Source organism: Heterocephalus glaber, unplaced genomic scaffold (assembly GCF_053883595.1).
Source record: "Heterocephalus glaber isolate CG9 unplaced genomic scaffold, H.glaber_assembly_v1.0 deba00001431, whole genome shotgun sequence".
Lineage (NCBI taxonomy): Eukaryota > Metazoa > Chordata > Mammalia > Rodentia > Bathyergidae > Heterocephalus > Heterocephalus glaber.
This window is the reverse complement of record NW_028258295.1, coordinates 2480181-2492672: the sequence shown is the minus strand read 5'-3', so window position 1 is coordinate 2492672 and position 12492 is coordinate 2480181. Positions and strand designations below refer to the sequence as shown.

At 47.2% G+C, this 12492-nt stretch overlaps 1 protein-coding gene across 1 annotated transcript; it reads left to right on the top strand.

Annotated features, from left to right (window-relative positions):
* Positions 1-6825: 6825 nt before the first annotated feature.
* Bsx (brain specific homeobox) lies at positions 6826-10801 on the top strand. The gene is made up of 3 exons (XM_004870900.3): positions 6826-7245; positions 9330-9526; positions 10557-10801. Exons 1-3 carry the CDS (start codon positions 6984-6986, stop codon positions 10794-10796), a joined length of 699 nt encoding a protein of 232 aa, XP_004870957.1. The 5' UTR covers positions 6826-6983; the 3' UTR covers positions 10797-10801.
* Positions 10802-12492: the final 1691 nt, after the last annotated feature.

Below are 12492 nucleotides of genomic sequence, written 5' to 3'. Positions count from 1 at the left end.
TCCTGAGTTCGATCCCTGGTACCAAAAAAAAAAAAAAAAAGACTAGGAACATTTTAAATATCTTATCATCTTAAATAAATCATAGTGTATCCATTTTTTAAAAAGTTGTTAAGTTAAAGAAAAAGCACCAAACCCAAAGAACAAGGTGCAAAAGAATATGCAGTATGTTCCCCTTTAAGTAAAAAAACAGGAAGGAGGGCTAGGGATGTAGCTCAGTGAGAGCATTTGCCTATCATCCACAAGTACACAAGGTTCTGGGTTCAATTTCCAGCACTGGAAACAAATGATGTGTGTGTGTGTGTGTGTGTGTGTGTGTATATATATATATATATATATATATATATATATATATATATATATATATTTTAAATATCCTTGTAAGGATACCCAAAAAAGTGATAATTGGTCATGTTCTAAGGGAGAATTGGGTGGCTGGAAAAGAGAGAAAGGGCAAGATTTTTTCACTGTACAACTTTATAGGTTTTGATTTTTGAGTTATTTGAATGTATTATAGAAAAACATAATGCACGGTCTAGTTGGGATAACAAAAGTCTGTCATGAAGAGAGATAAACATATTAATGTAGTATTTAGCCCATGCCAAAAGCCCGGTGAGTTGTACATCTATTAATACCCTGATGACTAGATATTGTAAACAAGGGTGCTTTTCTGGAGCAGAATGGAATGAACTAGATTTAGATTTGTATGTAGATTATTTATGTAGATGGAGAAGTATAGAAATGATGGTTCCAGAAAGGAGACAGATGAAAGCAATGAAAGCAATTTTTGAAAGAAATTCAAAACTTCAAACTTTTCTAATAATAATTTATAGGTTATATAATAACAGATAATCTAAGACTCTAGAGTATAAAGTGGAGGCAAAGTTTTAAAAACTTTTCCCCAAATTCACCAGCCTATTATTTCTTCTTTTCTCTATAAAAGCACATGGTGTTAAAAGGAAAACAAAACCCAACATCCCCTTTCTATATCATCTTGAGGAGCTACTTGCCTTCCAGCCAATAGGGAGGAACTTGGACACAATATTAAATTTTTTTTTTTACTTGGAACTGTTAAATAATATGGCACCCAATTATAAAAGTATTTATATCAAGTTTAGGAAAATACAAAACCGTGCCTCCAAAAACACTGGAGTTACAGTAAATGCAGTTCAATCCTTGACCTAAACGTGGGGAGAAGATGCATGCTCATCTTTTCACAAGATAGATCTCCAGTTACTGTGGATATGAGCTGCATAAACCACAGCGCTCTTGGATTTCCTGTCTCCATGTTTTCATATCTGAATCACAGAGACAAATGAGTCTACATCACCTTCATGAGGAAGTGATTTTACTAATTGAGTAAAATGCACAGAGAAGCCCTGCAGTTTATTTTTGTTAGTTTTGCATATTTTAGGTGTGTATGTATTTGCAACAGATGTGAGGCTTCTACTTTTCTTATATTTCTTTGTACCTTGCACTTTTCTACCTTATCTCTTTAAGCTACTTCACTCAAAACTGAGTATATGGTAGACATTCAATAAACATTCATTGACTTAGCTTTTCACCTTCCCTATTCCAAAAAAAAACAGACTTGGCATTGATCTTGTTTTCTAATGCAATTTTTTTTTTTGAGGCAGGGTCTTGCTATGCAGCTCAGGCTGGTTTTGAATTCACTATGTAGCCTAGGCTGGCCTCAAACTCAAGGCAATCCTCCTGCCTCAGCTTCCCAAGTTCTGGGACTACAAGCATATGCCACCATGCCTAGCCTCATTTCTCCTTCTCAATACTTTCTTATTTTAAAACAATCTTCGTTCTTACCATAAACTGCATCTAGAATTAGATATGCCTACTTTTACAGAGCAGCATGGCATGTAGTAGTTTCATTAATTTCTCATGTCCATACCTGGCATTTTAGTCTTGGTCATTTGGGCTCATTTTTATCAGATGGTCGGGCCACCATCACCACTGTCACTACCATCACCACCAATACCACCGCCACTATCACCCCACAGTCACCCCACAGTCACCACCAATAGTGACCACAGCAGTGGTGCTACTTTGGGGGGGCGGGTACCAGAGATCGAATTCGGGACCTTGCACTTGCGAGGCAGGCAGCAGAACCACTGAGCTAAATCCCCGACCCTAGCAGTGGTGCTACTTATTGAGCAAACACTTCCTCCCAGTTTATTTTTCTTGCAATCCTTCTGCCTCAGCCTCACAGAGTGCTGGAATTAGAGACATGTGCCACCATGCCCAGCCTAATTAGGTATTATTTGAAGTTTGTTGTTTCAAATCTAATCATAGAATTATGATGCCGTAGAGTGGGAGGAAAGGACATTTAAAAGGCATTTGTTTTGGCTTATTGCACTTTTTTTTCCAGGTAATAATTTGGCTACTCTTTCAGGACTTGATAGGGAAAATGGTGGAATGCTATTAAGAGACTGATTAAAGACCATCATCATTCTACCATAGATTTTTCAGAATTCAAAAATGCTATAGGATCTCTCTTATTTCAAACTCCTAAGCCTTCATTCCAGGTCTTCCTTTTTCTCTATCACTTTATGAAAATTTTTTAATAATTGAAATGCCAAAGGAAGCATAAAGAACTTCAGGAGACTGACCCTGCCGAAATGAATAAATTGGGTGGATTTAGTCCTTTTTATATTAAAAATCCTGTGATCTGAATATCACATTCTTGAATGTGTTTTCATGTGGGTTTGTACCCTAATTTGCAGTGCAAAAGCCTTATTTTTGAAGATGCATTTGCCAGGAGCAGCCAGCAACTGCAGTTTCTTTCTGTGGATGTGTCATCCACTTTGGTAGTGCTTAAAATAAAGTACTCAGATAGAAGGGAAGTTGAAACAGACAACAAGCAATATAATACAAAATGTTATGAGTAAAGTGTGTTACTCAGATCCTTCTAAAATACATTTCTCCCTTTATTTTGAAGGCCACAGTCTAGGCAGCTTGGCTAATGGATCCAGTCTCTTCCTTTGATCATCAATCAGGATATCTTTTCGGGAAACTAAGTCTCAGCCTGGATGACAGTTTTAGCTGAGGCTGACATGAAACACGGCCTGTTTAATTATTAGTTCCCTGAAAAACATGTCTTTTCTCTCTTTAAATTAATAATTCTTCAGCTGAAACCACAAGCAGAAGTGCCATCAGATCTTTTAGATGCTGAGGGGGAGGAAATTCATTTGATCTTTATTTTTTCACTCTGGGCAGTATGTAGGATTGGGCTGTAGGTAGGAGCTCGCTTTACAGATGACTCCTGCTGGCCCTGGTGACAGATTTTATTTAGTCAAATGAGGATAAAAAATAAATGCAATGTGAGTGCATTTATTTAACCTCCTAGGGCTTGGGGAGAGTTTGTGTGGTAAGGAGCCTGGTATATAGTAGATGCTCACTGAAAGTTCAGAATAATTAAATATGAGGGATGAAGGGGCAAAACACTGAGAATGAGCTAGGCTGCTTTCAGCAACCGTTTCTCATTTTCTGTGTGTCTGCCTACATTCAAAAGCAGTAATAGAGACTAGAGTGATTAACTACATGTGCACTGCGCAGTAGACATAAGCTGAGTGTGTCTGCACTGCACATAAAATATGACTAGTGTAAGTTGAAATGTGCAAGAAGGGTAAATTACACTGACTTCTGAAGACTTAAGTTTGAAAAAGGAAATGCAGATAATATTTATATTGATTACATATTGAATAATATTTCTGATATATTAGAATTAAGTGAAATACATAATATTTCAATAGTTTCTCCCTACTTGTAAAATGTGACTTACAGTTTTTAAAAAATTTGACCAGTAGAAAATTTAAAAGTATCTATATGAGTTCCATTATATTTTTATTGGCCAGTGCTGGTCTAGACTTGAGAAATAATTCAGATAATGAAATATCACTGCTTTTAACACAGAGAAACATGTTTCCCCACTCACCTCCCCTACAGATGACAGTTTTTATCCGGGTCTAAAAAATAAGATTGACCACACACACACACACACACACACACACACACACACACACACACCCTCCTTTCCCAGCTGGCTTCACTGGGGCGGGGGAGAGGGGATGCGGCTGGATGGGAATCACTGAATTAATTCTTCCTCCTACCCTAAGACACACCAGGACTTGCACTGAGGGCCTGGGCCTGGGGCCACATTCACCCACCTCAGAAGAAGTATGGGCCAGGTCAGGGCTCTTTGCAAAGTATGGGCTGGTTCTGGCAACCCTACCGCTCCCCTTCGCGTTCTGCTCTGGAGCCTGGCCAATGCACAGAAACTTTCCGGCTCTCTCCGCCTCGCTATTTTCCGGAGGGCCTGGGACAGAGGTCTAAATGAACCACCCGCACGGCCCGTCCGTGGGTCCGTGGCAAATGCCGGCTGTGATGTATCTGTGAGTCTCTCAGTCTCTGTCTGTCTGTCTCTGTCTGGATAGCTGCGGAATCACCCTTTAAGCCTGCCCCAGGAGTGCTCCTCTGAGCCCCTAGGGACCTGCTCGGGTCCGGCCGGCTGCGGTTGTACTCTCCTTCCGCTGAGCTTTGTTTCCCTGCCTCGCTGGAAGGGAAAGGGCCAGGGCAAGGAAACGCCTGCGATCTCCAGGCCCTGCCCCTTTCTGCAGCGACCCTCCCTCCTTCATTCACTTCTTAGGCTCCTCCTGGAGCCTCGGCAGAGGTGGAGAGGCTGGATTCTGGAGGAAAACGCCTTCAAGTCTTTCTCCCGGCTGCTCGGCTCTCAGAAATCCCGGTCCCTGCGTGGACTTCCGCTCTGGACTTTGCAGTCGGGGAGCAAGGACTTGGGAGAGAGCCTTAGCTTTTTGGGGCGAGAGCGCTGAGCTCAGGGTACACTAAATAAGAGGACACGGACCAAGGACACCACCATTCACTCCCCTTCCCTCCCTCGGACCCCCCTCCCCCCACGGGAGAGGTGGAAGGGAGGGTTTGCGGTGCTTTGGCTGAGAGATTAGCGCCCAAAGACGCTGTTACTGCTCCTGCTCCCAAAGAGCCTTTCAATAATCTCTTCCAGTCTGCTTCTGCTGCAGAAGTTAGTACCTGCCCCAGTGAAGCTAAAATCCCGCTGGGTGTAAATCTGTGGTTTTTGTGTGGGAGTGTGCGCAGTGTGGAGTGTGGGAGCGTGTGTAGAGTGTGCACAGGCACAAGCCAACGCCTGGCTGTACACATGCCCTGGTCCTCAACAGCCACTCAGTCTTTAGGGTATTGGGAAACAGTATGGCTAGGTTTACACTTGCTTACAGTGGGGCAGGGAGGACATCTGTGGACTGTTGCCCCAGACCTTCTTCGCCAGTTTCCTCCTGTCCTTCCAGCCTTGTAGAAGAGAACTGGACCAGAGTTTCTAACAGTTGAGATCAACTACTGGCAAGTCTACTGTCTCCCTTCTCTGTGTCCAACACTTCCCCAGTCTTGCCATTGTAAACTTTTCTTTTTAAATCACATTTCCAACTCTAAGACAAAGCTTCCTTTAGATACCTACTTACCACTGTCTTATTTTAAAATCTTCCCCATCTTGCTTTCTCCAACCACATCTATTTACTATTTACCAATCCATCTGTATATATAATGCTTCCACTTCCTGGAGCACTGTAGTTTGGGGCCTAACTGATTTTGGTAATTAATTTGTGCTACCTGCTAGATCAGATGGAAATCCTACCCCTTACCCACAGATTAGCACTTGGCTTTCTAATACCTCCTCTAATTATCTAATAGCATGGGTTGTGAGGACTCAGTCTCTATTAAAACACTTTTGCTATTAGCGGTAGTGATTGGAATTGTGATGACGACTAGATTTCGACAAATTAGAGCTTAAAAATTGGGAGATGGAAGAGAAGTGGCTTCTTTTAATTTCCCTGAGTTTAACATCAATAATTAGAGCAATTTTCAGAAATGCAAGCCAAAATTACCTCTGCTGTATTGTAGATGATCACCTTAATTTCAGCAAATTGACTCCAAGGGAATAAATGTGACAGATTAGAAAAAGACAAACAGGAAAAGGAAAAAAGAAACAAAAGATTGGAAGGGGAAAAATGAAAGGAAAGAGGCTGGGAAAAGGAACAGGAGACAAATCCTAGTACAATTATTTAGGGAGCTAGGAATGGAAGGAGTGACAGAGCAGGTATAGTAAACCACGTGAATGAAATGAGGAGTGAGAAATGGACATTGGAAGGAGCACGGAGGATAGTGCTAAGGTGGCTGTGGATATATTTAAATGACTAAATTACTTGACTGATGTAGATATAAATCTCCTCCTACCCACTCCTTGTGACAGGCAAAGAATGTTATGATCATCATCGGTTTGTAAATTTTACTTCAAGAATCCAGCAATCCCTTCCATCAATTTAAGCCAACTTTAGCTATTTAAAGTAGTAGTGGGCACTCTTTCTATTCACTTTCTCACCTCCTTTTGCTATCAGTTATTGAAACTCTTAAAAACATAGGCCCAAACGCCTGAATAAGTGTTTTCTCCCTATTGCTTTGAGGCCTTGTTTAGTGTCTTCTAAAAAGGAGTTTGTTGGACAACAGACACTTTCCCCAATTAGCTTCCTTTTAAAACAACTGGGAACAAAGCAGCTCTTGCAGTGGAGGGGCAGAAACTAAGGTCTAGCAGCCTGGTAGCAATCCGAACCCAGTCTGCTACGCTCTCCCCAGGCTTGGCCAGGAACCTTCAGCACCGCGGACAGATCCCGCCCAGAGCCCACCGCACCCTCCCCCCTCTGCCTCTGGCAGCCTCGCCATTGGCTCTCCCGGCTCCCCTCTCGAAGCTGCCAATTCTCTAACATGTAGACCCAACCTACCCAGAAGCTTGTCTTCTTGCCTCTCCAGCGCCCGGGATAGCCCAGGCCGCGGAGAGAGCAGTGGCGATCTGAGCCTCTGAGAGTGGTTGTCGGCTCTCAACCAGGCTTGCTGAACACGCTGCCCGCTTTCTACACTTCGTTCCAGCCCGCGTCCTGTGGCAGGCGCTCAAGATGAATCTCAACTTCACCTCCCCTCTACATCCGGCCTCTTCTCAGAGGCCCACATCTTTCTTCATCGAGGACATCCTGCTGCACAAGCCCAAGCCGCTGAGGGAGGTGGCCCCCGACCATTTCGCTAGCTCTCTGGCCTCTCGGGTGCCTCTACTAGACTATGGCTACCCACTCATGCCCACACCCACCCTCCTGGCTCCTCACGCCCATCACCCTCTGCATAAAGGAGACCACCACCACCCTTATTTTCTCACCACCTCCGGTAAGTAGCAGGGCCCTCGCGGTGTTCGGTGTTGGAAGGGAGAAAGCAGATCTTCTAGCAAGACATTAAGCCTGTGATGGAGCAAAGGAAACCCCAGCTCTATCTTGGCCTGGCATGGTGGCATCCCTCCTTAAGTGGCAGTAGAAGGTTTAGGGTATGGCCCTGAGCACTCAGAGCTTCCTTGAAGCATGGCAGTCCATGAGGAAAATTCGAGGTCACTCTGCACTTTTTATGACAGAGATGCATCTGGCCAAGAGGCAGCTGGGGGTGGATGGTTTGGCGATGTTCTTAAAGGGCAGCGCTCACTCTGATCGGTGATGTTCCTGGCCACTTTGGTTTATCGCTCAGTCCCAATTCTGATTCTTACTATCTCACCACTCACAGAAAGACCCATGATGACCCCACCTCATGGACTCAAACTCAACTTTCCAGCTCTGCTTGGCCAGCTCTCTTCTTCCAGGGCTGGGCATCGGGGAATCCTGTGAAAGTCATAGATGTGAATAGGGGTTTGGGATAATCTGAGAAAGAAAGGTTTGGACTGCCCAAATAAGGACAGAAAGGGTAATAAACAAAGAAAGAGATGCAGCTCTTTAGCTCCCTTCACTCCCAAAGTTTGGCATTTCAACTCAGGATCATAGGTTAGGCTGCCCACCTCTGCACCAGCCACCAGGATCACTGGAGGCAGGTGCTAATGGAGTGTGGATCAGCAAGTGGGGGTCACTGAGATGTAAGGAAATACCTAGATTATTTTTTTACTGTCTTTCTTGGAAAGGTCACATCCATGCTTTCTTCCCTGGCACTTTTATTTCAGCCAGAATAGAATGGAGTAATTTGTTTAGTTGGTTGCTGAGTGAAGCAATGAAAACAACTCTGGTAGGTACAGGAGCTGGGGAAAGGCAGAAGGCAATTTGTGAAATGTGAGGATCTAGATTCTGGAATCTAGAACAAAAGCTAAAAGCATTTATGAAGCAGTGTAAACCAGATCCTGGGCTGCTGCGTTGGAGAGTGGGTTCCAAAGCCTGTGTTGAGGTCTGCATCTCTCACTGGCTTCACCACCCGGCTAGTGACTGTCTTCTCTGCTGCACTGACTCAGGTCAGACATAGCAATGGCCAAATTACTCCTCTGTTACTGTTGTTTCTGTCTTCATTTTTTCTCTGGGATTGGTAGATGGAGCCTGTGGCAGCCTCTGCTAACTTGGTGCATCTCAGACACTGAGCAAAGCCAGACAGGGTTGGGGAACAAGGGAAGTCTATCTTGATCCAGCCAGGAAAAAGGCTTTCTGCTCCACTGGGCTTGGAGTCAGAGGGAAAGAATGAAAACCAGCTTAGAGAGTAGGTATCCAGTGTGATTGTGAACCGGCCAAGGAAACTTGAGAGGTGAGCTCCAGAACTTCTCTGGACAAAAAATTTGCAGTTTTCTTTTGCAGAAGGATAGGGTGGCTGGGGTGTGTGTGTTAAGGTGAGTGCAGAGAGCAAGATCATATCTCTTCTCTCCCACTAGACTCGGAACAGCACTGAGAGTCATCAGGGGTCTGGACAGATAAGGGTGGACAGCTTCCCGACCCTGATGCTGGCAAGAAAATTTCCAGAGGCACAAGAGAAGACTGAGCGCAGCAAGCCCCGCAGAGCTCTCCCTAAGGACTTGTTTGATTTTTTTGTTTTTTGAGACAGGGTCTCACTATGTAGTCCGGACTGACCTTGAACTCACGATCCTGCCTGCTTCAGTTTCCCAAGTGCTGGATTACTGTCGTGCACCGGGCTGAAGACTTTTGAAAGGCCTCTGGATCTATTTTCTAATTTTCGTTTCCATTTTACTTGCTCTTTATTATTTGTATTTCTAGATGGTCTTCTGGAAAAAAAGATCTCTAAGCGCAGTTTTGCAGCTTTACCCTCCCTGTCCTGGGATTCTCTGGAGAAGGGATCTGGGATCTTCGGAGCAGGCAGGAGACTGGTGGAGGAGGCCAGAGGCCAAGGCCCAGGGAGGCGTTGGGCTCTGTCGGAAGCGCTAGGTGTAGGGGGGAGTGGGCGAGGTTGCTTCCTGGCGACCCGAACTCTGCCCACTGGGCTCCCCTTCTCTCTCGCAGGAGTGCCGGTGCCCGCGCTGTTCCCACACCCCCAGCACGCGGAGCTGCCGGGGAAGCACTGCCGCCGCCGCAAAGCTCGCACGGTGTTTTCTGACTCACAGCTCTCCGGCCTGGAGAAGAGGTTCGAGATCCAGCGCTACCTGTCCACGCCTGAGCGGGTGGAGCTGGCCACCGCCCTCAGTCTGTCCGAGACGCAGGTGGGCGAGGAGGGGGAGCCCCAATTCCGCTTCTCTCTTTTCTCCTTTCCGCTCTTAACACTGCGCAAACCATGAGAAACTCTTTCCGAGAGAAAGACCCCTCTCTTCCCTGGCTTTCCCTAAGACCCTTACTAAAAGTACTGATACTCCAAGCTTAGCTTTCCGAAACAAAATTTTTCCAGCGAGGCTATACAAGAAGGAAAACTTTCTCAGGTGATTTTAATGATCACTTCGGGGTTAAGAACTATTATTTCTACTCCTCCTTAACTACCCTTCAACTCAAGATGTAACCCGGGTCAGAGGTAAACTAACAAGAGATTGGACTGGTTCTTTGGTTCCCCCCACCCCAGACCCTCTCCCCCTTCCATTCTCCCTCGCACTGCCAGTCTTCACATCCACGCCCTCCCCAACACACAGGACAGTTCCCAGTTTTGGCCTCCTCTCTGTGCCCTCTCAGAAATGGAAGAATATTTCAATCTTGCTCCAGGCACTATTCACCTGCAGCCCCAGAACTCCATCCTCTACTCCCTTTGTCTCTTATCCTTTGCCCAGAAAAGCAACTTGCATTGAGATCATTAGTACACGAGGAATAAGTCTGGTTTTCACACCAGTAAAAATCAGCCAGTTCAATCCTCACCTTCCTGTCCGGGGGTCGTGCTGGACCAGGCATTTAGACGTCTCCATCAGAAGGACACGAACTGGGCATAGGGAAGACTCTTCCACGCAGCACTTACTATTAGTGACCCTAATAATCACAGTATTGGTGATTACTAACCACGCCATTTTGATCCGCATCATTATTTTGGGACAATTACCGCTGGGAGTCTTAGGATGTTCGACTCTCATTCAGCCCAAGACTGTCATTTGTGAGCACTTCACGTGATTTTACCCAAGAGTTAGGCGATCACAGTTCTTGGATAATTCATCTGTGGGTTGCGGTACATTTTCCTTAGGCCCAGCAATCGCTCAGGTCTCAGTAATACGGGTCTGGAAGAATGACGTGATTTTATCTCTGTCTCCCCCAAATCAGGTGAAGACGTGGTTCCAGAACCGGCGGATGAAGCATAAAAAGCAACTGAGGAAAAGTCAAGACGAGCCCAAAGCTCCGGAAGGGCCCGAGAGCCCCGAGGGCAGTCCCCGCGCTCCCGAGGCCGCCGTCGCAGAGGCTCGGCTGAGCCTGCCCGCCGGCTCCTTCGTGCTGACCGAGCCAGAGGACGAGGTGGACATCGGGGACGAGGGGGAGCTCAGCTCGGGGCCGCACGTGCTCTGAGTCTCCAGGTCGGGGAGGGGGTTGGGAGGGGAGGCCGCCGCCTCAGGCGCGGCTCTCCCGGGCCGGAAGACTCGGATTCGGACCTCACTGCTCAGCTCCTGGAAGACAACAAGCTCCCCGACCTGTCAGCCCTCCAGCCGGCCTGGAGCCCCCGCGGCCGGCGGCTCGGCCTGGCGCGGGCCTCTCCCTGCTCCCGCCCGGTCCCTGCCCGGGGAGAGAGCGCGCCCGAGTCCACGCCGTCCTGCGCCGCGCGTCTCCCGCTGCGGGGGCGCCCAGAGCCGCGGCCTCTCGGAACCGGGAACCCGCGCGCTCTAACCCGGAGCGGTGGCGGTGGGGTGGGTTTCCTCCGCCACAAACGCAGAACCCCTCCTCCCTCCCAGCTCAGCCACCGGCCCGCAGCTCTGACGTGCGGGCTCTGCGGCTTCTCCACCCGGACCCTTTGCCCTTCCTAAAGCAGTTCAGTTGGTCGCCGGAAATAGACCAGGAGTTCTCGGCCTTCGGCTCAGCGGGGATGCAGTCGAGCCACAACCTGATTGTCGAAAGGTCCCGGGCTTGCACGGACGCGCTGCTGGTCCCTGATCTCCCGGGCCTCCGCACCGTCTCTCACTCAGAGGCCGAGGCGACTCCCTCCTCCGGAGGGCGCTTCCATCCTCTCCGGCCCTGTCCTCTCCGGAGCTCGCAGAAGTGCTTCCTGGCACAGGTCCTGAGCGCGTGGCCCCGGGCGTAGATGCCTTTTCGTCCTCCCTCCTCCGCACCGAGTGGCGCTCGCGCGCGGAGGGAAACTTGAGCAGAGAAAAATCTGTAGAACAATTTTCTGCTTCCTGAACTTGTTGCACTCCTGTCCCGCAACTCTTCCATGTCCCACGGGCTACTGATATTTTGTAAGTGAGTGTTCCTCGGGTTGTGTGTGGAAATGCTTATGCTCAGTGCATTTTAGGGAGTGCAGAGTTTTAGCAAGGTTAAAGCTAAGGACGAAAACGATTCATCAGCTTGACTGTTGAGGCTGACGGGGCTTCGGGCGCACACTTGTTTGGGACCATTGAGGTAGGGCCAGGGTCGTATTGCCCTGCGCCTTACCGCTCTTTTCCCCGTGGGACTCTATTCTCTTACTGAGCTTGCAGACTCTTCAGATAATAAAGGGCTTTCCGGGCAAAACTGGGAGCGACCGACCGCGCGTTTCCGGGAACCGTTTGTTACCGCGTCCTCCTTCGCGTACCCCCTCCCCCAATCTGCTATTCCAGGCAGAGATGAACTCGGCTTTCCTTAACAGATTTCATCTCCCAGACTCTGATTTTTTTTTTTTTCTGTTTTCAATCGTTCGATTAATGGTTTTGAGTCCCACCTACGTGGAAAAGGTCCTAACAAATGGTATTTTTGTTGCTCGGAAATGCTGGCAGGGATCTGTTGATATTTGGAATTTGAAATTGTGTTAACAAATTGTGAGACGACACTGCATACTCAGTACACTTATCAAATATAGCAACTGTACCCGAGGCGACCTCAGCTTCCGATCTTCCTTTGGTTTCTGGTTGCGTCTTTAGGTAAGTGAGCCCAGGGAGGGATGGATGGAAACGTCACCTGTGAGTTCCAGTGATAGATAAGTGGTGTGATCTGGGTTACATTTAATCTTCTTGTTTCCCTATTTTCCCAATAAGGGGATAAATCCTAAAAATCCTTCTTGGTCTGAATTCTATGA

Coding starts and splice junctions, on each gene's coding strand:
- Bsx (XM_004870900.3), top strand. CDS start 6,984: ATGAATCTCAACTTCACCTCCCCTCTACATCCGGCCTCTTCTCAGAGG. Junction 7,246..9,329: donor TTATTTTCTCACCACCTCCG/GTAAGTAGCAGG, acceptor TCTCTCTCGCAG/GAGTGCCGGTGCCCGCGCTG. Junction 9,527..10,556: donor TCAGTCTGTCCGAGACGCAG/GTGGGCGAGGAG, acceptor CCCCCAAATCAG/GTGAAGACGTGGTTCCAGAA.